The 24,046-nt window shown below is 41.8% G+C and overlaps 1 protein-coding gene across 4 annotated transcripts in view; it reads right to left on the minus strand.

The window, feature by feature from the left end:
* MED14 (mediator complex subunit 14) overlaps positions 1-24,046 on the minus strand; it is a 532,798-nt gene that overhangs the window by 469,168 nt on the left and 39,584 nt on the right. For all 4 annotated transcript variants that reach the window (XM_070095607.1, XM_070095604.1, XM_070095606.1 and 1 more), the window contains exons 5-6: positions 16,577-16,718; positions 3,180-3,337 (exon numbers count right to left, since the gene is read on the minus strand). In XM_070095607.1, coding sequence (XP_069951708.1) covers positions 3,180-3,337; positions 16,577-16,718 — 300 coding nt within the window. The remainder of the gene's footprint in view (positions 1-3,179; positions 3,338-16,576; positions 16,719-24,046) is intronic.

Below are 24,046 nucleotides of genomic sequence, written 5' to 3' on the forward strand. Positions count from 1 at the left end.
CATACAGTATTGCTCGCCCACTGCTGGAGGTAATTTCTACACAAAGGGGAATGTTGTACCAGAGTAAAATGGTACTAACACCTTTATATGGGTGTGAGGAATAAGCTGCAATGAGGAAGAGGCTGAAGGCAGTGAAGATGCCATAGAAAATGTACAGAGAACTTTCACGGCGCGCATAACGGAGATAAAACACCTCAATTACTGGGAGCGCTTGAGGTTTCTAAACCTGTATTCCCTGGAATGCAGGAGGGAGAGATACATGATTATATACACCTGGAAAATCCTAGAGGGACTAGTACCGAACTTGCACACGAAAATCACTCACTACAAAAGCAAAAGACTTGGCAGACGATGCACCATCCCCCCAATGAAAAGCAGGGGTGTCACTAGCACGTTAAGAGACCATACAATAAGTGTCAGGGGCCCGAGACTGTTCAACTGCCTCCCAGCACACATAAGGGGGATTACCAACAGACCCCTGGCAGTCTTCAAGCTGGCACTGGACAAGCACCTAAAGTCAGTTCCTGATCAGCCGGGCTGTGGCTCGTACGTTGGTTTGCGTGCAGCCAGCAGCAACAGCCTGGTTGATCAGGTGCTGATCCACCAGGAGGCCTGGTCACAGACCGGGCCGCGGGGGCGTTGACCCCCGAAACTCTCTCCAGGTAAACTCCAGGTATGAGAGTAATGAATACTATGCAGAGAATCTGGAGTGTGGAAATTAGGAAACAGTGTAGGGGCTACCAAAAGAATAACTCAGAGCTGACTCACAAAATCGTAATAACATGACTGGAAACAAACCACTGTACGGGTGTGGTTAGAACTCATGGCAAGTGAGTTGCAAAACTGCAGACCAGTGCATAAGCCACTGGGCCAGCTGGCTACAAAAAGATTCATCCAACTATGTATATTTCTATACACAACAGGGAGGTTAGCATGGGCCCACTATGACCAGAGGGCTGAGGATGGACTGTTGAGGTGGTTTGGCATTCATAGAGACTAAAGAATAGGATGACTTGGAGAGTGCTGTACATAAATCCAAGATTAAATGAAGGAGGGGGAGAGGGGATTAAGAGTCATCCTAGAAGAACTGGAGGGAATAAAAGAGATTTTGAATACCAGGGACTTGAAAAAACAAACCACGGTACAGATGGGGACTGAACTTGCAGTGAGTTCAGTCCCCACCCTTACTATAGTTTGTTTGCAATTGTGTTGTTATGATTTTGTGAATCATAGGGACTTGAATATTCAACAGTCTTGTGTAAGCATGCTAGACTGTATTTAGTTAAGACAAGTGGTTTTTATGTCTTGACATGCTGTTAGTGCACGCAAGGTTAACACTTACAAAGGGGGTTCAGCGAAAGCAGTTAGCCGGACTTGAGTCCTGAAGGTGTAAATTACAGTGGCTGTACCCTGAAGGAGGGCTGAGAATGTTGCAGTTCAGAGGGCCATCTGAATAACATCAGTTCACTTCTACCAGGCCATGGGCAAGGCTCGTCTGGTGCTTGCCTGATCAACCAGGCTGTTGCTGCTGGAGGACTGCTGTCCCACATATCCATCACAGGCTGGTTGACCTGGCACCTGGTGAAGATACTTGTCCAGTTTCCTCTTGAAGGCTTCTACACTTGTTCCAGCCATGTTTCTGATATCTTCTTGTAAGATGCTGAATAGTCTGGGACCCCAGATACATACAGTGTTTCCTTATTGACCCCACTGCACCCTTGCTCCTCACTGGGTTTTGATGATATGCAAAATTTCTTATTACAAGCAACTTCAATTACATGAGGCCTTGAGGATTCACCTGTACACACAGTACAGTGGAACCCCGGATTAAGACGTCATTGGAATAAGTAATATTCGGAATAAGTAACGTTTTTTGCATCGAAGTATTGGCTCAGTGAACGACACTGAACTCGGTACAAGTCATTTGTCCAGAATGTGTCCGCGCGGCCTGAGTGGCCCAGACACTCCATGTACAGGCAGTGTGCCATTGTTTACCACACGTTCATGCAATACATTTTGTATTATTCCATTGTTTGTAGTGCTTGTAACTGCTAAATAAGCCACCATGGGCCCAAAGAAAGCTTCTAGTGCCAGCCAGCCCTTTGCTAAAGGGCTGACAGAGAGGGGAGAATGTGCCTTTTTCAGTGATTCTGCAATATGTACGATACTGAAGCAGCAGGAATCGATAAAGGCTATAGTGCCAGCCAGTGATAAACTGTAGCATTAACAGTGTAGCAAGTAAGTTATCCAATTAATCGATAGAAAAAGGACAGCACGAAACTGACTTCTCCATTGTTGTTGGAGGTATATAGGGCTACTGAGTAACACTGCCGCCTCTGCTGCCGCCTTCACCACCACTATGAGTGGCCCTTATACGCCTAACAACAAACAATACACCACCACTCATAACATTCTTAATGCCATATTTTATTCATTCTAGGGTATATATCATGTTTCTATGTTATTAATATTGTCTATTATGTCATATTAGATGAATTCCGCTAGATAAATAAGCCGTAGAGCTGATATTAGTGCCATATTGAAGGATTATCTTGTCCTGTCTCCCAATACAATTCCTAACATAATCCAGAACAGACCTCTTTGGAACCCGTTTTTGAGCAACAGGGGTCCAGTGACTCTCAAGCTGGTCCTAGTGGCATTAAAAAACAAGAAGGGAAGTAACCCAGGATAAAGACTTGGTACCTGAAGTCTTATGGAAGGGGATTCCCCTTCCAAACACTCGTAAACTACTCAATCCTCTCCTCTCCTCCTGTCTTCCATACATCACCATGTCTTCAATAAAGGTAAGTGTGATGTTATTATTGTTTTATTCTTCATGTATCATTGTTTTCTGTGTAGGTAAATGTATATTTCACGTAGAAAACATTTTTTTAATGCTTTTGGGTGTCTGAAAAGGATTAATTGGATTTATATTATTTCTTATGGGGAAAATTAATTCAGAAGAAGTCAGATTCGGGAGAAGTCACTCGCTCTGAACGGATTAATTATGTAATCCGGAGGTCCACTGTATTAGCTTATTTTCTAAAACTTACATTACAAGTAGTAATTTTATTTAATGAAAAATTAATTTTTGGTTTCAACTGAAAGAATTATAAAAATTCACTTAAGCTTAACTAAAAACTAAGACGCTAATTATAAGAAGAAATGTTTCAAGTTACCCTGCTTGTTCTCATCTGCGGAGGCAGCTCAGAAGTTACCAGCCGATGCTGGATGATCTGCTCTAGACGAGCCAAGGTTTGTTTACGTTCCAAGGCTGTCACCGGCTCCGGAGGAAGAATGCGCTGACGTATGGTCAGTGGCAATCTGTCATATGAGCCTGGAAAATGAACATCAAGATCTCAATAGACAAGTATCAAAACAATGTAAGTGAAATTCAGTAAATGTTATATATCGACACCTGGATAAACCCAGTAAATGTTATACATTAACACCTGCATAAATCCAGTAAATGTTATACAGTGGACCCCCGCATAACAGACGCCTTGCATAGCGGACAATCCGCATAGCGGACGCTTTGTTCGCTAAAATTTTGCCCCGCATAGTGGACAAAAACCCGCTCAGCGGCCTTCGTCCGAGACGCGTCCAATGTGCGCCCTCAGCCAGCCTCACATGTGCCGCCTGTGCCATTGTTTACCAGCCCGCCTCCGCGGTAACATCCAAGCATACACTCGGAATATTTCGTATTATTACAGTGTTTTCGGTGCTGTTTCTGGAAAATAAGTGACCATGGGCCCCAAGAAAGCTTCTAGTTCCAACCCTACAGCAATAAGGGTTAGGATTCCTATTGAAATGAAGAAAGAGATCATTGATAAGTATGAAAGTGGAGTACGTATCACCGACCTGGTCAGGTTGTACAAGAAACCCAAATCAACCATCTCTTCTATTGTGGGCAAGAAAACGGCAATCAAGGAAGCTGTTGTTGCCAAAGGTTTAACTGTGTTTTCGAAACAAAGATCGCAAGTGATGGAAGATGTTGAGAGACTCTTATTGGTGTGGATAAATGAAAAACAGCTAGCAGGAGATAGCGTCTCTCAAGCGATCATATGTGAAAAGGCTAGGAAGTTGCATGAGGATTTAATTAAAAAAATGCCTGCAACTAGTGATGATGTGAGTGAATTTAAGGCCAGCAAAGGTTGGTTTGAGAGATTTAAGAAGCGTAGTGGCATCCATAGTGTGATACGGCATGGTGAGGCTGCCAGTTCGGACCACAAAGCGGCTGAAAAATATGTGCAGGAATTCAAGGAGTACATAGAAACTGAAGGACTGAAACCTGAACAAGTGTTTAATTGTGATGAAACAGGCCTGTTCTGGAAGAAAATGCCAAGCAGGACCTACATTACTCAGGAGGAAAAGGCACTCCCAGGACATAAGCCTATGAAAGACAGGCTTACTTTGTTGATGTGTGCCAATGCTAGTGGTGATTGCAAAGTTAAGCCTTTATTAGTGTATCACTCTGAAACTCCCAGAGCGTTCAGGCAAAAGAATGTCCTCAAGGATAATTTGTGTGTGCTGTGGAGGGCAAACAGTAAGGCATGGGTCACTAGGGAATTTTTCTATAACTGGTTACACCATGCATTTGCCCCCAATGTGAAAGATTACCTAACTGAAAAGAAATTAGACCTTAAGTGCCTCCTGGTGTTAGACAATGCCCCTGGTCATCCTACAGACGTGGCAGAGCAACTTTATGGGGACATGAGCTTCATTAAGGTGAAGTTTTTGCCTCCTAATACCACTCCTCTCCTGCAGCCCATGGACCAGCAGGTCATTTCCAACTTCAAGAAACTGTACACAAAAGCTCTGTTTCAAAAGTGCTTTGAAGTGACCACAGACACTCGATTGACTCTAAAAGAGTTTTGGAAGGATCACTTTAATATCCTCAATTGTGTAAACCTTATAGGTAAGGCTTGGGAGGGAGTGACTAAGAGAACCTTGAACTCTGCTTGGAAGAAACTGTGGCCAGAATGTGTAGACAAAAGGGATTTTGAAGGGTTTGAGGCTAACCCTGAGAGGAGTATACCAGTTGAGGAATCAATTGTGGCATTGGGGAAGTCCTTGGGGTTGGAGGTTAGTGGGGATGATGTGGAAGAGTTGGTGGAGGAGGACAATGAAGAACTAACCACTGATGAGCTGATAGATCAACTTCAAGAGCAAGAGGCCAGACCTGGGGAAACTGGTTCAAAGGAGGGGAGAGAGAAATTGAAGGAATTGCCTACTTCAAAGATTAAGGAAATGTGTGCAAAATGGCTTGAAGTGCAAACCTTTTTTGATGAAAATCACCCTCACACAGCTATTGCAAGCCGTGCTGGTGACTGTTACAATGACAGTGTTGTGAACCACTTTAGGCAAATCATAAAGGAACGAGAGGTACAGGCCACTATGGACAGATATGTTGTGCGAAAGAAGTCCAGTGACTCTGAAGCTGGTCCTAGTGGCATTAAAAGAAGAAGGGAAGTAACCCCAGAAAAGGACTTGCCTCCTCAAGTCTTAATGGAAGGGGATTCCCCTTCTAAACACTAACACTCTCTCTCCCCTCCTCCCATCCCATCAATCATCACCAGATCTTCAATAAAAGTAAGTGTCATGTAATTGTGCATGCCTTTTTCAGTTTGTGTGTACTAAAATTAACATTTTTTTGTGGTAAAAAAATTTTTTTTCATACTTTTGGGTGTCTTGCACGGATTAATTTTATTTCCATTATTTCTTATGGGGAAAATTCATTCGCATAGCGAACATTTCGCATAACAGCCAGCCCTCTTGCACGGATTAAGGTCGCTATGCGGGGGTCCACTGTATATCGACACCTGGATAAACCCAGTAAATGTTATACATTAACACCTGCATAAATCGAGTAAATGGATGAGGGAATTTAATGTGGATAAATTGTATTAGTCAGAGGGCTGAAGAGAGGTTGTTGAGGGGGTTTGGTCATTTATAGAGAATGGATGAAAGTAGAATGACATGGAGAGCGTATAAATCTGTAAGGGAAGGAAGGCGGGGTAGGGGTCGTCCTCAAAAAGGTTGGAGGGAGGGGGTAAAGGAGGTTTAGTGGGCGAGCTTGGACTTCCAGCAAGCATGCGTGAGCGTGTTAGATAGGAGTGAATGGAGATGAATGGTATTTGGGACCTGATGAGCTGTTGGAGTGTGAGCAGGGTAATATTTAATGAATGATTCAGGGAAACCGGTTATTTTATATAGCCGGAGGTGAGTCCTGGAAATGGGAAGTACAATGCCTGCACTTTAAAGGAGGGGTTTGGGATATTGACAGTTTGGAGGGATATGTTGTGTATCTTTATACATATATACTTCTAAACTGTTGTATTCTGAGCACCTCCACAAAAAACAGTGATTATGTGCGAGTGTGGTGAAAGTGCTGAATGATGATGAAAGTATTTTCTTTTTGGGGATTTTCTTTCTTTTTGGGTCACCCTGCCTCGGTGGGAGACGGCCAACTTGTTAAAAAAAAAAGTGGTATTTATAATTTATACAGATATTTTTTTTTCAACAAATCGGCCGTCTCCCACCGAGGCAGGGTGACACAAAAAGAAAGAAAATCCCCAAAAAGAAAATACTTTCATCATCATTAAACACTTTCACCTCACTCATACATAATCACTGTCTTTGCAGAGGTGCCCAGATACAACAGTTTAAAAGCACATGTAAAGATATATAACGTATCACTCAAAACTGCCAATATCCCAAACACCTCCTTTAACCCCTTCAGGGTCCAAGGCCAAAATCTGAAGTGGTGCTCCAGTGTCTAAGAAATTTTGAAAAAAAAAAAATTATTTTTTCTTACAGAATTAAAGAGTATATTTTTGTGAAGGTAATAAGACAAAAAAAAAATTTCTGATCAGTACTTACTGAGATACAGCAGCGGGAAGTTGACCCAAAATGACCGGGTGGCAGCAACATCAGTGACTTCCGCAAAATCCCATTTTTTTTATTTTACGTTTTTTATACTTTTTTTCTTTTCTAATTTTTTTCTTTTTCTAATAACATTTGTGGCCTGTGAGACCAGTATAATGTATATTGTATAAGTGTACACTCATTGTATTCAACACAATAACTGCACTAATTTGTTTATCATTATATTGCTTACAAAACTTGTTTACAAGTTTATTGTAAACAAAATGATGAAAATATTAGTGCGGCTATTGTGCTGAATACAATGGTACCATATACGTAGTACCATATGGTACAATGGTGCCATAGGGTGCAATTGTACCATATGGTACAATGGCACCATATGAGACAATGGTACTAAATGGTACAATATCTCACAATGGCACATGATACAATGGTGCCATATGATACAATGGTACCATATGGTACAATGGAACAATTTGGAACAATGGTACCATATGATACAATGGTACCATATGGTGCAATATTACCTTATGGTACCATATGGTGTAATGGTACCATATGGTACCATATGATGCAATGGTACCATATGGTACACTGTACCATACAGTACAATGATACCATATGGTTCACTGTGCCATATGGTACTATATGGTACTGTTGTATTCAACACAATAAACACACTAATATTTTCATTATTATTTTGTTTACAATAGTTGTTTACAACAAAAATATGCAAAAATGTTGTATATTAGTAATGTTCTATTATATATTTACAAGTGTACAGGAACTTGACGTGTTCCTTGTGGTGGATGACAAAGCACTTTGTCTGGGAAACTGCGGAGTCAGTAGCTAGCTTGTGTCGCCACTCACTCAGTCGTGGCTGGTGTCTCATGCCACCAACACCTATTGACCATATGGTACACGGTATCATATGTTACAGGGTGCCATATGGTACATTGTACTACAGTGGAACCTCAAAAATCGAACTTAATCCGTTCCAAGAGCTAGTTCTAAATTCAAAAAGTCTGAAATTCGGAGCAATATTTCCCATGAGAAATAATGGAAATACAATTAATCCGTTACAGAAACCCAAAAATATTCACACAAAAAAATACATTTTATAGAGATTAATTACAGTTTTATATACAACAAATACTATAGTTTTTAATTATGTATAGTAATACATATAAAATAACATTTTTACTTACCTTTATTGAAGATTGGTGATGGCATCTGGAAGATAGGGAGGAGGAGAGAGGGAGTTGGGGTTAGTGTTCGGAAGGAGAATCCCCCTCCATGAGGACTTCAGGTAAAGCCCTCTCTGGGGTTACTTCCCTTCTCTGTCTTTTAATGCCACTAGGACCAGCTTGAGAGTCACTGGACCCCTGTCTCACAAAATAACTGTCCACAGTCCTCTGTTTCTGACGCCTCTTTAACATTTCTCTAAAATGGGACATGGTTTTGTCACTGAACTTGTTGCAAAGATGGCTTGTTTCAGCTTACTCAGGGTGGTACTTCTGCACAAACATTTGGACATCATTCCACTTGGCACAAATCTCCTTAATCTTTGAAGAAGGCACCTCATCCACTCCCTATATTAACACCTTTCGCAACATCAGCTTCCTTGATTTGTTCTTTCTTTGACAGGATAGAACCGATGGTCAACTTGTTTTTCCCATACATCCTGGCGAGCTCAACAAGTCTCACATCACCCTCATACTTCTGTATTATTTCCTTCTTCACATCTATGGTGTTTCTCAATTTCTTTACCACGCGGGTACCACTAGCCAGTTTCTTTGGGCCCATGGCAGCTTATTTCACAGTCCCACAAGCACTAAACACAACGAAATAATCATAAAATGCGTGAATGAGAGCGCAGGTTAGTGTTCACTCAAGCATAAACAAAGCTAGACTGCTCACGGCGCCTGCGCAGGGACGCGGACAGAGCAGGCCGGCAGGCAGATCCCATACCCGGCGGTCCGAAAATAGGGGCACATTCGATAATAGGGACACAGTTTCTCCGAAAAAATGGTCCTATTTTCGAAACGTTCGATAAGTGATACGTACGATTTTTGAGGTTCCACTGCATATGGTATAGGGTACCATGCAGTACAGGATAACATATGGTGCAGAGTACCATATGGTACAGGGTACCATATGGTACAGGGTACCATAAGGCACAGGGTACCATATGGCACAGGGTACCATATGGCACAGGGTACCATATGGCACAGGGTACCATAGAATATCATACTTAGCAGCATATGTTTGGAGAACCTAGGATAACCCAAAAGAGTCAGACAGACTTATTTCCATTAGGGTCCCTGTACCATATGGTATAATGTACCACATGGTACAATATACTATATGGTACCATTGTACTATATGGTACCATTGTACCATATGATACCATTGTACCATATGATACCATTGTACCATATACCATTGTATCATATGATACCACTGTATGACATGGCACCATTGTACCATATGGCACAATTGTACCATACTAATGTACAGATACTAATGCCGGAAAAAAAATCCCCCCCCAGTACCAACAATACCACCAGTCCGATAACATTCTTCTTTGCAAATACACAGGGTTTAAAGCCAGCAACAAACAACAAAATACCTTTCATCCGTGGACTGCTTGCAGAGGCAAAGGCAATGTTCACGGCTTTCACTGAGACCCACATAAAGGATCACTTGGACAACGAAATATGGATCCCAGGTTACAACCTATACAGATGTGACAGAGTGAACAGGCAAAAGGGGGGGGTTGGCCTGTACATTGCAGAGTCACTTGTTTGCACAGAACTGCTAAATGCCTCAAATGATGTAGTGGAAGTTTTAGCAGTAAAGGTCGAGAACCAAAACCTAGTCATTGTGGTAGTCTACAAGCCTCCGGATGCAACATCCCAGCAATTCCAGGAACAGCTGTTAAAAATTGACCACTGTCTGGAAAATCTTCCAGCTCCTGCACCCAACATCTTGCTCCTGGGGGATTTCTACTTAAGGCACCTAAAATGGAGGAATATAGCAAATAATATTGTTGCAGTAATAACACCAGGAGGCAGCTCTGATGAAAACTCACACTCACGCGAGCTTTTAAATCTCTGCACAAAATTCAATTTAAACCAGCAAATAATAGAGCCTACTAGACTGGAGAATACACTAGACCTCATCTTCACTAACAATGATGATCTGATAAGAAATGTCACCATATCAAAAACAATATACTCAGATCACAACATAATTGAGGTTCAGACATGTATGCGTGGAGCCCCAGACCGACAAAATGAGATTAGTCACGAGGGAGCATTCACCAAATTCAACTTCAATAACAAAAACATAAAGTGGGACCAAGTAAACCAAGTCCTAACCGATATAAGCTGGGAAGATATACTAAGCAACACAGACCCCAACTTATGCCTAGAACAGATTAACTCGGTGGCACTCGATGTATGCACAAGGCTTATTCCTCTAAGAAAAAGGAGGAGTAGATGTAAAATAGAAAGAGACAGGCGCTCCCTTTACAGGCGACGGAAAAGAATAACAGAGCGGCTAAAAGAGGTCAATATATCTGAAATGCGTAGAGAGACACTGGTCAGAGAAATAGCAAGCATCGAACTTAAGCTAAAAGAATCCTTTAGGAGTCAGGAATCGCGGGAAGAACTAAAAGCCATAAATGAAATCAAAAGAAACCCAAAGTATTTCTTCTCCTATGCCAAATCAAAATCGAGAACAACGTCCAGTATTGGGCCCCTACTTAAACAAGATGGGTCCTACACAGATGACAGCAAGGAAATGAGTGAGCTACTCAAGTCCCAATATGACTCAGTTTTTAGCAAGCCGCTAACCAGACTGAGAGTCGAAGATCAAAATTAATTTTTTATGAGAGAGCCACAAAATTTGATTAACACGAGCCTATCCGATGTTATCCTGACGCCAAATGACTTCGAACAGGCGATAAATGACATGCCCATGCACTCTGCCCCAGGGCCAGACTCATGGAACTCTGTGTTCATCAAGAACTGCAAGAAGCCCCTATCACGAGCCTTTTCCATCCTATGGAGAGGGAGCATGGACACGGGGGTCGTCCCACAGTTACTAAAAACAACAGACATAGCCCCACTCCACAAAGGGGGCAGTAAAGCAACAGCAAAGAACTACAGACCAATAGCACTAACATCCCATATTATAAAAATCTTTGAAAGGGTCCTAAGAAGCAAGATCACCACCCATCTAGAAACCCATCAGTTACACAACCCAGGGCAACATGGGTTTAGAACAGGTCGCTCCTGTCTGTCTCAACTATTGGATCACTACGACAAGGTCCTAAATGCACTAGAAGACAAAAAGAATGCAGATGTAATATATACAGACTTTGCAAAAGCCTTCGACAAGTGTGACCATGGCGTAATAGCGCACAAAATGCATGCTAAAGGAATAACAGGAAAAGTCGGTCGATGGATCTATAATTTCCTCACTAACAGAACACAGAGAGTAGTTGTCAACAGAGTAAAGTCCGAGGCAGCTACGGTGAAAAGCTGTTCCACAAGGCACAGTACTCGCTCCCATCTTGTTCCTCATCCTCATATCCGACATAGACAAGGATGTCAGCCACAGCACCGTGTCTTCCTTTGCAGATGACACCCGAATCTGCATGACAGTGTCTTCCATTGCAGACACTGCAAAGCTCCAGTCAGACATCAACCAAATCTTTCAGTGGGCTGCAGAAAACAATATGAAGTTCAACGATGAGAAATTTCAATTACTCAGATATGGTAAACATGAGGAAATTAAATCTTCATCAGAGTACAAAACAAATTCTGGCCACAAAATAGAGCGAAACACCAACGTCAAAGACCTGGGAGTGATCATGTCGGAGGATCTCACCTTCAAGGACCATAACATTGTATCAATCGCATCTGCTAGAAAAATGACAGGATGGATAATGAGAACCTTCAAAACTAGGGAGGCCAAGCCCATGATGACACTCTTCAGGTCACTTGTTCTATCTAGGCTGGAATATTGCTGCACACTAACAGCACCTTTCAAGGCAGGTGAAATTGCCGACCTAGAAAATGTACAGAGAACTTTCACGGCGCGCATAACGGAGATAAAACACCTCAATTACTGGGAGCGCTTGAGGTTCCTAAACCTGTATTCCCTGGAACGCAGGAGGGAGAGATACATGATTATATACACCTGGAAAATCCTAGAGGGACTAGTACCGAACTTGCACACGAAAATCACTCGCTACGAAAGCAAAAGACTTGGCAGACGATGCACCATCCCCCCAATGAAAAGCAGGGGTGTCACTAGCACGTTAAGAGACCATACAATAAGTGTCAGGGGCCCGAGACTGTTCAACTGCCTCCCAGCACACATAAGGGGGATTACCAACAGACCCCTGGCAGTCTTCAAGCTGGCACTGGACAAGCACCTAAAGTCAGTTCCTGATCAGCCGGGCTGTGGCTCGTACGTTGGTTTGCGTGCAGCCAGCAGCAACAGCCTGGTTGATCAGGCTCTGATCCACCGGGAGGCCTGGTCACGGACCGGGCCGTGGGGGCGTTGACCCCCGGAACTCTCTCCAGGTAAACTCCAGGTATGGTTCAAAACCATAGAATTCATCTTCAGCTCCACTTCCATCAGTCTTAGAACTGTAAGTTGTGAAGAGGAGAGTCAGAATTCGCCCGGAGAGTGAGTGGGGAGTGAGAGCTTCCTTGCCGCCAGGCACTATGAACAAAGCTACTTTGCTGGCGTTCCCACAATGCCATGCGGGCATCCAGATTTTTTCTATGGTGTGCACACTGACCACCCAGACCCATTCTCTCAGATGTAGGCCTACCAGCCTTCTCGTGCTAAATTTGCCACCACTAGAATTTTGGCGTAGATCTACGGTTTGGACCCTGAACATAAAGCCATAGATCTACGGGACGGACCCTCAAAGGGTTAAAGTGCAGCCAATACACTTCCCATTTCCAGTACTCAAGTCCAACTATATAAAAATAACTGTTTTTTTTAATCCCTTCACGAAATATTGCCCTGCTCACACTCCAACAGCTCGTCAGGTCCCAAAAACCATTCATCTCCATTCACTCCTATCTAACATGCTCATGCACACTTGCTAGAAGTCCAAGCCCCTCACCCCCAAAACGTCATTTACCCCTTCTCTCCAACTTTCTCAAGGGCGACCCCTACCCCGCCTTCCTTCCCCTACAGATTTATATGCTCTCCGTGTCATTCTACTGTGATCCATTCTCTCTAAATGACCAAACCACCTCAACAATCCCTCTTCAGCCCTCTGACTAATACTTTTATTAATGCCACACCTTCTCCTAATTTCCACATTCTGGTAGAGTTATTATTGAAAGAATTAGAGGTAAGACAGAGCAGGATTGCAGAGGAGCAAGGAGGCTTTAGAATGGGTAGGGAATCTGTAGATCAAGTATTTACAATGAAGCACATTTCTGAACAGTATTTAGATAAAGATAGGTAAAAGTAGGTCTTAGACAGGGATATATAATGTCACCATGGTTGTTTAACCTGTAAACGGTCCAAACGTACACACATGTATATGTTTTTACCACTACTGCCCCAAACGTATATTTACGTTTCATTTTTCATTCCTTCAAAATTGGCACGATTGGCCTGAGTCACCTAGACGTGAAACAATGGGTGTGCGCACTCAGTGTGCGCCCTATGAAAAAAATCAGGGACACCTGGGTACTGCATGGTAGCACTAGTTACATTCAGCTCCATCTTCGGTCAACATCATGGCACATCCTCGTGATTCATTCACATCTCGTCGTATTAGCACTCTATTATTTGAGGCAAGTGATACAGAACATCAGTTTAGTGGCTTTGACACAGATGTGGCTACTAATAATCAAGGAAATAGTGAAAATATTGACGATAACCCAGATGACCCTCAGCCCACACAAGACCCTGGGCCAAGCACCTCTGGAGTGGCAAATGTTACCCATAGGCAACTACGCAAGAGAAAAGTATCATTTTCCCGGTGTTTTAGTGACAGTGAAAGTGATGTAAGTGATGACGAGACTGATTTTATGCCATTAGAGGATTCGTCTAGTGACAGTGATCATTATTCACCAGTGAAGCGTACTTTTAGGCAACATCACCTACGTTCAGGCAGTGTGCCATTTGTAGTCAGCATCAAGGGTCATGGCAGGTCATGATCCAAAACCCCAGCCACTGATAGTGAAAGTGATCATGAAGGTGAATATGCGGGGATGGAGGAAGTAGTGGTGAGTGGCACGGTGCCTGGACCACATGGTGCGGTGGGTGGACAGACAAAGGACCACCCGGCACCCCCTAACCATGTGCTGCCTCCACTTCTGTCCTCCCCCCTGCTCCCCCACGCCCCATGCCAGAGGTCCACCCTGCACCATGTGGCCAAGAGTGGAACTGGACACAAAGTATATTCGTGCCACAGCCATTTCATTTTGATGTGAGTGGAAGTGGCATCCTGCCAGAATGTCCCATAATGAATGAGTCTACAGAGTTAGACTTTTTTCAGTTATACTTTGACGAGCCTATAATGAACTTGATAAGTGACCCAGACGAACAATTATTACCGCTATATCAAGGACAATGCAGCAGAGGTTGGGGAATCGTAACGGCTGCGCAGATGGAAAGATACAACAGTGACTGAAATGCATTTATTCCTTGCCACTGTCATGCTTATGTCACATACCTATAAGAACAATATACGTAACTACTGGACCATAGACTACTTTATCAGTACTCCTGTCTTCCGTGACCTCCTTCCCTGCAACAGATTCACTCTGTTGCTATGAATGTTGCATTTCTCAGACAGGAATAGGCCCAACAGAAATGGCCTTCTATACAAAATCCGGGAAGTGTTTATCTATATGAAGAATAAATTCAGTGCATACTTTTATCCCTTCAAGAACATTGTTGTTGACGAGTCCTTGATTCTGTTCAAGGGACGCCTGTCATTCAAGCAATATATACTGAGCAAACGTCATCACTTTGTTATAAAACTTTTTGTCGTGTGTGACTGTGAGAGTGGTCTTGTGTTGGATGTCAGTGTATACACCAGGAGAAACACACTCGACGATACCAGGCGCATGTTGGGCATTTCTGGTGATGTTGTCCGAAAAATGATGGAACCATACCTTGGCAAGGGCCATACATTGTACATAGACAACTGGTATACACTGGTATACACAACCATTTAATTAACTACAGAAACTCAAGACTTATCGCCACAGAAGACAACACTCAATATCGAAGAATCCTGGAATCATCGCTTATCTCTATAACCAACAATTTCAACCAGAACAATGGCTTCTATAACATAGCTGAACCACTTGCCAAGAAACTTCTTCATCGCTATCCCACATAAGAACATAGAACACTGCTGAAGGTCTGCTCACAACTTATCCAATATCCTTTCCAAGCTACCCAAGATTTTAGACTCTATAACCCCACCCGGTAGATCATCAGATGCAGCATTCTCCACCTGACCTCAACATTCTGAACCTGACTATAAATGCTCATGTACCTTCCACCCCAGGTAGATCTGTTTGTGAATTGAAAAAGCCCACTGTGTGGGAGAAAACGTTGTCAGTAAAGGATCACATTAAACTGCATATGTGTTTATGTTTCCAGTTTGAAGGGACATCTAAACTGTCATATCTGGGTGCCTTTGCAAAGACAGTAATTATGTATGAGTGATGGTGAAAGTGTTGAATGATTTTGAAAGTTTTTCCTTTCTTTTTGGGTTTTTCTTTCTTTTTGGGTCACCCTGCCTTGGTGGGAAACAGCCGGTGTGTTAAAAAAAAATGGTATTTAATAGAAATGAGAGAAAATAAAAATCAGCCACACACAATACAAACCATGTAACAAACTAACAGACATAAGATAGTGTCATCAAACTCACCACTGACAAACTTGTCACCAGAAAACCACATAAATCAATCAGTAAGAAATGCCTCTGCAGATGAATGGAGAAATGTTGAGAGTTGTTCATCATACTTTACATCAAAACTGGAGTATACAGTGGCAGTATATTGTCTGCACCTTAAAAATATATTTAATTATATAAAAGGGGAGCAAGCAGCACAAATTTCTTAGATTAAGAACCCTTCACCAGTATAGTCACTCCTTCCCTCCCTTGAAACAAAATGGCAAGTACATTGCAATTATAATACTAATGTGGATGAGTTCAACACGTAAGGGGAAGTTAACTTAAATTCATTGGATCAAGAGATGCACATAGTATGCCTACCCCATATCTTGCTGGGTGCTATAAGAAACAGGCCTTAGGCCAGCAACTTCCCTAGCAGGAGCTAGGAAAGTTGCTGGCCAAAGGCCTGTTTCTTATAGCACCCAGCAGAGAAGTGGCACTGAGGTGAGTCTGGGCAACCAGCACTTGGCCTCATTCCAACACTGCCTTTCCTGAGGACAAAACCTGCTCTCCCCTTAGGAACCTTGGCTCTGGGTTTCCTTCATTTGCATCTGTCTGGAAAAAACTCACCTCCAATAATGCTCTAGTCTACAAGAGTTTACGTATCCTGCATTGCCCTTACATGCCAGCCTTTCAACAGCATCAAGGCACCATCCTTGAAAATAAAAAGGCAAATATAACTGTGGTGTTTCAACAGCTGCAACAATGTGAAGACAAGAATGTTACCTGTGGTGAGAGTTTCAACAGCTGCAGGAATGTGGAAGTGTGGAAGACGAGCACGCACAAGGTTCTCCTTAGTCATGTGATACAGTTTATCTGCTGTGTCAGTGAAGAGGCTGTTCTGCTTCTCCAACAATGCCATAATATGCTGCAAGTATACAACCAAGCACGAGACATGTCAGCAGGATATCACCAAAAATAATACAGAAAAACACCAGATCAAAATAATTCCATGAAGGCAGAAGCAAAACCATTTAGGATACAAATAGATTTTAATTTTATTATTTTTACTATTAACACACTGGCCGATTCCCACCAAGGCAGGGTGGCCCGAAAAAGAAAAATTTTCACCATCATTCACTCCATCACTGTCTTGCCAGAAGGGTGCTTTACACTACAGTTTTTAAACTGCAACATTAACACCCCTCCTTTTAATACAGGATAAAAAGGAAACTCTTCAACCCTGAGTCAGATGCTGGGGATGTTATAGCCATCATGGAGGAGTTTCAGAGAAGGGTTTATATTGGAATTGATTGTCCTACATACATACATATACAGTGGAACCTTGGTTTTTGCTTTTATTCGTTCCAGAGAGTCTGACGAAAACCAAATTCGATGAAAACTAAAGCAATGTTTCCCATAAGAAATAATGTATATCCAATTAATCTGTTCCAGACCCCCAAAATATTAACAAAAAATACATTTTATAGAGAATAACTATAGTTTTACATACAAAAAACAATGAGAAATAAATATAAAGAACTAATTTTAATGGATAAATGAACATTTAAATCAGCTTTACCTTCATTGAAGACTCTTGGTGTATGTAAGATGCATGGAGGGAGAGGGAGAAGAGGTTATTGTTTGGAAGGTGAATCCCCTTCCATAAAGACTTCAGGTATCAAGTCTCTATCTGGGGTTACTTCCTTTCTTTGTCTTTTACTGGCACTGGACCCCTGTCACACAAAAAATATGTCCAGAGAGGTCTGGTGTAGGTAGCTGGTAGATGTAGGTATGTATTCCACCTGAGCTACATACCTACACCTACATACCTATATAGCTACGTGATATTTAATGCAGCCCAGAGTCATATTATTACCATCGACATACCATGTTCACTTGAGTTTAATCGTTTCTAACAACTACCTTTAGATGCCATCATAAAGGAAGAAGTAATGAATAATTCATGCCGAGAATTGTAAACAAAAGCGTTATGTATTAAGGGGGGTGACTGGGCCAACGCAGATTCATACACGTTTTCTCTGGTGCTAGACCAGAGAAAACGTAATGTTTTCCCTCCACCCAACTACCATCCCTCTATAGCATATAAACATTGCATGTTTATATGCTATGTAATTTGTTTCTTATATACAGTAGACCGTCGTTTAACATGGTTTTATCTGGCACGTTTTGGTTATAGCACGACTGAAGAATTGTGGCATATTTTTGTTTAACACTTTGTAAAATTAATTTAACATGGTTCAGTTTGGGGGAGGGGAAAAATTTTGAGAGTGCGGTCGCCCGTGGGATGGGCTGTGAGTTACACCAGTGAGTCAACAGGGAAGACCTACCACCATCCCCCACCTCCCTCCGCCACCCCCACAGCCAGGTTCAGGTTCATACATTGGACAAATCTGTGCTAGGAGGGAGGAAGCTGTGTTTATTTAGATACATACTATTTTAACTGCCATATCTTAAATCTGTCAAGCAATCATGGCACCCAATAGGCATACAAGTGTTGACTGACTGACTTACTGACTTGACTGACTTACTGACTTGACTGACTTACTGCCTGATTTGACGTACTGACTTGACTGACTTACTGACTTGACTTTCTGACTGAACTGACTGACTTATTGACTTGACTGACTTACTGACTTGACTGACTGACTTCACTGACTTACTGACTGACTGACTGACTTGACTGACTTACTTGACTGACTTACTGATTTACTGACTGAATTTATGCAAACTCCAGTACACCTATCGACTTCAGTACCAGAACCGTACCATCCACTTCTGTCAACAACCAATAACCATCCATCTTGGCCCAGTAGGGCCACACCATCTATATCCACTCTCTCCACAATCATCCACAAACACCATTACCCACAATTTAATGTAAGAAATACTATTATTTCTATTGCACTTGTAGTCTTAAGCAGCAATATATCACGACAATAAACTACAATTACGTATTCACTTTTATTTTTGTAAGATCTGTTGGTCTAAATAAAAGTTGTTTGGCTTTTTGGGGGCTCCCAGAAACGTAACCCTATTTTTCCATAAGTTCTTCAGTTTGTCTAACATGGTTTCGCCTAACACGGCGTTTTCAGGAATGTAACTACCGTAATAAATGACGGTCTACTGTAATTTTGAAGAAAATATCACAGATGGATTAATGAAAATGTCTATATTAACATAAAATAAGACATTTAATGTGCCCGAGAATGATTATTATTACGTATTACTATGGCGTTAAGGCTCTTAAGGATTGTGTGGTCCCATGGATTAAGCCGTCATGAGTTTTCACCCACCATGAGGCAGGCCAAAGCAGCATGGGTTCAACTCCTTGACTAGTTGCAGTGTTGTTATTGATCAATACCACTTGTTCATGGGTACAATAATAAAGTGGTACCTCAGGATACGAACAGCTCAAAACTCGACCAATTACGTAAGTGTATTTATGCAAGTGCTTTTGAAAGTGTACTATTGGGGGTCAGAAATGGACTAATCTAATTTACATTATTCCTTATGGGAACAAATTCGTTCGGTATCGGCACTCGAGCAGCCTTCTGGAACGAAAAAAGTTCGTATCCCGAGGTACCAATACACATATATTTCTTTTTCAACACGTCAGCTGTCCCCTACTGAGGCAGGGTGACCCAAAAAAGAAACACTCTCACCATTATTCAACACTTTCACCATTTATCAACACTTTCACCATCATTCACACATAATCATCGTTTTTGCAGAGGTGCTCAGATACTCTAGTTTAGATGTCACTCCAAACAGCCCATGTCCCAAACCCCTCCTTTAATCACTATTTAATCACTACAGTTACCTAACTTTAATATCAGTATGCTCCATAACCTTTGTCAGTATAGAGTAAGAACTAGTATTAGTCTGCCCGAAATGCCTAGACACGATAGTGGCCCTCTTTGTAATTAATATTTTATAATATGTAAACCACACATTGTAATTAATATTTTATAATATGTAAACCACACATTGTAATTAAAATTTTATAATATGTAAACCACACATTGTAATCCTTACAGAGAAATAAATATTTAAATTTCAATTCAAAGTGCAGGCACTGTACTTCCCACCTCCAGGACTCGAGTCCAGCTAACCGGTTTTCCTGAATCCCTTCACAAAATATTACCCTGCTCACACTCCAATAGCTTATCAGGTCCCAAAAACCATTCATCTCTTTCACTCCTATCTAACACATTCACACATTCCTGGTGCATGTCCAAGCCCCTCCTTGTACACAAAATCTCTTTTACCCCTTCCCTCCATCCTTTCCTAGGATGACCTCTCCCCCAGTAGTATGAGTGCATATTATGCACAGCAGACTGTCATACAACATCATAGTTAATTCCTGAAAATGGAAGTTAAAACAAAAAAAAAATTTGCAAAATCGAGAACATTTTTTTTTTTTATTAACACATCGGCCAAGGCAGGGTGGCCTGAAAAAGAAAAACTTTCATCATTTACTCTTGCCAGAGGTGTGCTTACACTACAGTTATAAAACTGCAACATTAACACCCCTCCTTCAGAGTGCAGACACTGTACTTCCCATCTCCAGGACTCAAGTCCGGCCTGCCGGTTTCCCTGAACCCCTTCATAAATGTTACTTTGCTCACACTCCAACAGCACATCAAGTATTAAAAACCATTTGTCTCCATTCACACCTATCAATACATTCTCGCATGCTTGCTAGAAGTCCAAGCCCCTCGCACACAAAACCTCCTGAAGGACATATGGGGAAAAATAGGGTAATGTTCATTAGACCCCCAAAAAAGCCAACCTAACATTTTATAGGTCTCAAAATTGTAAATAACAATGATGATGGAAGGACTCATAATAAAATGTGTAATTGCAAATATGTAAAATGACCAATGTGTTAAAAAACAAAGAAAATAGGAAATAAAAACTGCAACTGAAGGTGGATGTGTAGATGTGCATTAAAGATCCTGCTACCACATCTCTGCTAGCAGAGCTGCTTAATTGTTTGCTTGACCTACTAGTTATAACTATATTTGAGTTATAAAGGACAGGTTAGAGTGGTTGAAGTGTACACAAGGGAGGTTAGAGCAGTGTGGGTGGGGGGGGGGGACCGAGGGGTAAGGATTGGGGGACTGTTGTCGTGAGTGGTGATGACTGAACAGTGGAGGGGTGGGGGCAGGAGCTGGTGTTGGGAAGTGGGAGATACTGGGTGATAAAGGGGTGTAGTGGGAGGGGAGGGTGGAGTCTGGAAGTAAAAAGGCAGTGCAATGATGACTGTGTGGCAGTACAAGTGTCCCGGGTGTGGCTGAGTGTGGGGTTGTTCGTATGGGTGATAATGAGGGTGATGGGTGGCTATATGACTAAGTGTATGGACTGTGAAAGCATGGGTAAGGTGTGGGAGTGGTGTGGGCTTGAAGGTGTGGGGAAAAGGGTGGTGAGAGTGAAAGCATGAGTATGGTATAGGAGTGGGGCCATGTAGGCGAAAAGCTGTAGGGAAGATGTTTGCATGAAAGGTATGGTTGTCAGTGACTCAGTGTGGGTAGTAGTGATTGGATGATGGGTGACTGGGTGGGTGAGTGTGTGGGGGGAATTGTATGGGTGGGTTGCATGGATGAAGGTTGTTGGTTGGGATGGTGTGGGTGAAGATGTGTGGCCTTGGGGGGATTATAGGGGCAGGTGGTATGAGTGGGGGCTGTGGGCAGTAAGGGTGAAGTTGCTGGGACATAAGGCCACTGATGGGAGGGGAAGGTTAAATGAGCAGTTAGTGTGGGCAGAGGTGTGTGTCTGGGCAAGGTATGGTACTGGCTGAATGTAGCATGAGATATAGTATTAGACATGTATGAATACAGTAGAAGGTATGGTATTGGATATAAGAACATAAGAACATAAGAAAGGAGGAACACTGCAGGAGGCCTGCTGGCCCATACTAGGCAGGTCCTTTACAATTCATCCCACTAACAAAACATTTGCCCAACCCAATTTTTTTCAATGCCACCCAAGAAATAAGCTCTGATGTGAAAGTCCCACTCAAATCCAACCCCTCCCACTCGTGTACTTATCCAACCTAAATTTGAAACTACCCAAAGTCCCAGCCTCAATAACCCAACTAGGTAGACTGTTCCACTCATCTACTACCCTATTTCCAAACCAATACAGTGGACCCCCGGTTAACGAACTTTTTTCATTCCAGTAGTATGTTCAGGTGCCAGTACTGACCGAATTTTTTCCCATAAGGTATATTGTGAAGTAGATTAGTCCATTTCAGACCCCCAAACATACACGTACAAACGCACTTACATAAATACACTTACATAATTGGTCGCATTTGGAGGTGATCGTTAAGCGGAGGTCCACTGTACTTTCCTATGTCCTTTCTAAATCTAAACTTATCTAATTTAAATCCATTACTGCGGGTTCTCTCTTGGAGAGACATCCTCAAGACCTTATTAATATCCCCTTTATTAATACCTATCTTCCACTTATACACTTCGATCAGGTCTCCCCTCATTCTTCGTCTAACAAGTGAATGTAACTTAAGAGTCTTCAATCTTTCTTCATAAGGAAGATTTCTAATGCCATGTATTAATTTAGTCATCCTACGCTGAATGAGCACTTTTCCCCCAATGCCATGAGCTGCCACTTTCTTTAACAGTCTATGGTGCAGAACTCTATCAAAAGCCTTACTAAAATCTAAGTAAATAATATCAAATTCTTTATTGTGGTCAACAGCCTCAAAAGCTTTACTGAAGAAAGTTAATAAATTAGTTAGACAAGACCGGCCTCTTGTGAATCCATGCTGAGTATCATTAATCAAGCTATGCTTATCGAGATGGCTTCTTATAATCTCAGCTGTAATTGACTCTAGTAATTTGCCTACAATTGAGGTCAGGCTTACTGGGCGGTAATTTGACGGTAACGACTTGTCCCCTGTTTTAAAAATAGGAATTACATTAGCCATCTTCCACATATCAGACACTACACCTGTTTGAAGAGATAAATTAAAAATATTAGTTAATGGTTCACAGAGTTCCATTTTGCATTCCTTAAGAACCCTTGAAAAAACCTCATCAGGACCCGGCGACTTATTTTGTTTCAGTCTGTATCTGCTTCACAACCATTTCACTAGTGACTGTGATGTTACATAATTTATCTTCTTCTAGCCCACTATAAAAATTAATTACTGGAATATTGTTAGTGTCTTCCTGTGTAAAAACTGAGAGAAAATAATTATTAAAAATCGAGCACATTTCATTCTCTTTGTCAGTAAGGTGCCCATAGTTATTTTTAAGGGGACCTATCTTATCTCTTAACTTTTGTTCTATAGACCTGGAAAAAACTTTTTGGGTTAGTTTTAGAATCCCTAGCAACTTTAATTTCATAGTCCCTTTTAGCTTTTCTTATCCCCTTTTTAATGTCCCTCTTAATGTCAATATACTGATTCATAAGATGACCCTCACCTCTTTTGATACGCCTATAAATTCCTTTCTTATGCCCTAGTAGATATGTGAGCCTATTATTCATCCATTTTGGGTCATTTCTATTTGATCTAATTTCTTTATATGGGATAAACGTTCTTTGAGCAGCATGTATAGTGTTCAGAAAACTGTCATATTGATAGCTCACTTCGTTACCCCAGTCAACAGATGATAAGTGTTCTCTAAGCCCATCGTAATCTGCTAAGCGAAAATCTGGGACTGTTACTGAGTTATCGCTACTATCGTACTTCCATTCAATGCTAAATGTAATTGATTTGTGGTCGCTAGCACCCAGTTCCTCTGAAATTTCTAAATTATTAACAAGGGATTCATTGTTTACCATAACTAAGTCAAGCAGGTTATTTCCCCTTGTAGGTTCTGTCACAAACTGCTTCAAAAAACAATCCTGAACTACTTCTAAGAAGTCGTATGATTCTAAATTCCCAGTCAAGAAATTCCAATCAATATGACTAAAGTTAAAGTCTCCTAGAATTACTACATTATCGTGCCTTGTGGCCTTAACAATTTCCTCCCATAGTAGTCTCCCTTGGTCCCTATCTAAGTTTGGGGGACGGTATATCACTCCTAAAATCAGTTTTTCATGCCCCTCTGAAAATTCTATCCAAACAGACTCTGTATGTGTTACTTCAGACTTAATACCCGTTTTTATGCAACAGTTCAAGCGATCTCGGACATACAATGCCACCCCACCCCCCTTCCCGATACTTCTATCTACTTGGAACAATTTAAAACCCTGAATATGACA

Source organism: Cherax quadricarinatus, chromosome 50 (assembly GCF_038502225.1).
Source record: "Cherax quadricarinatus isolate ZL_2023a chromosome 50, ASM3850222v1, whole genome shotgun sequence".
NCBI lineage: Eukaryota > Metazoa > Arthropoda > Malacostraca > Decapoda > Parastacidae > Cherax > Cherax quadricarinatus.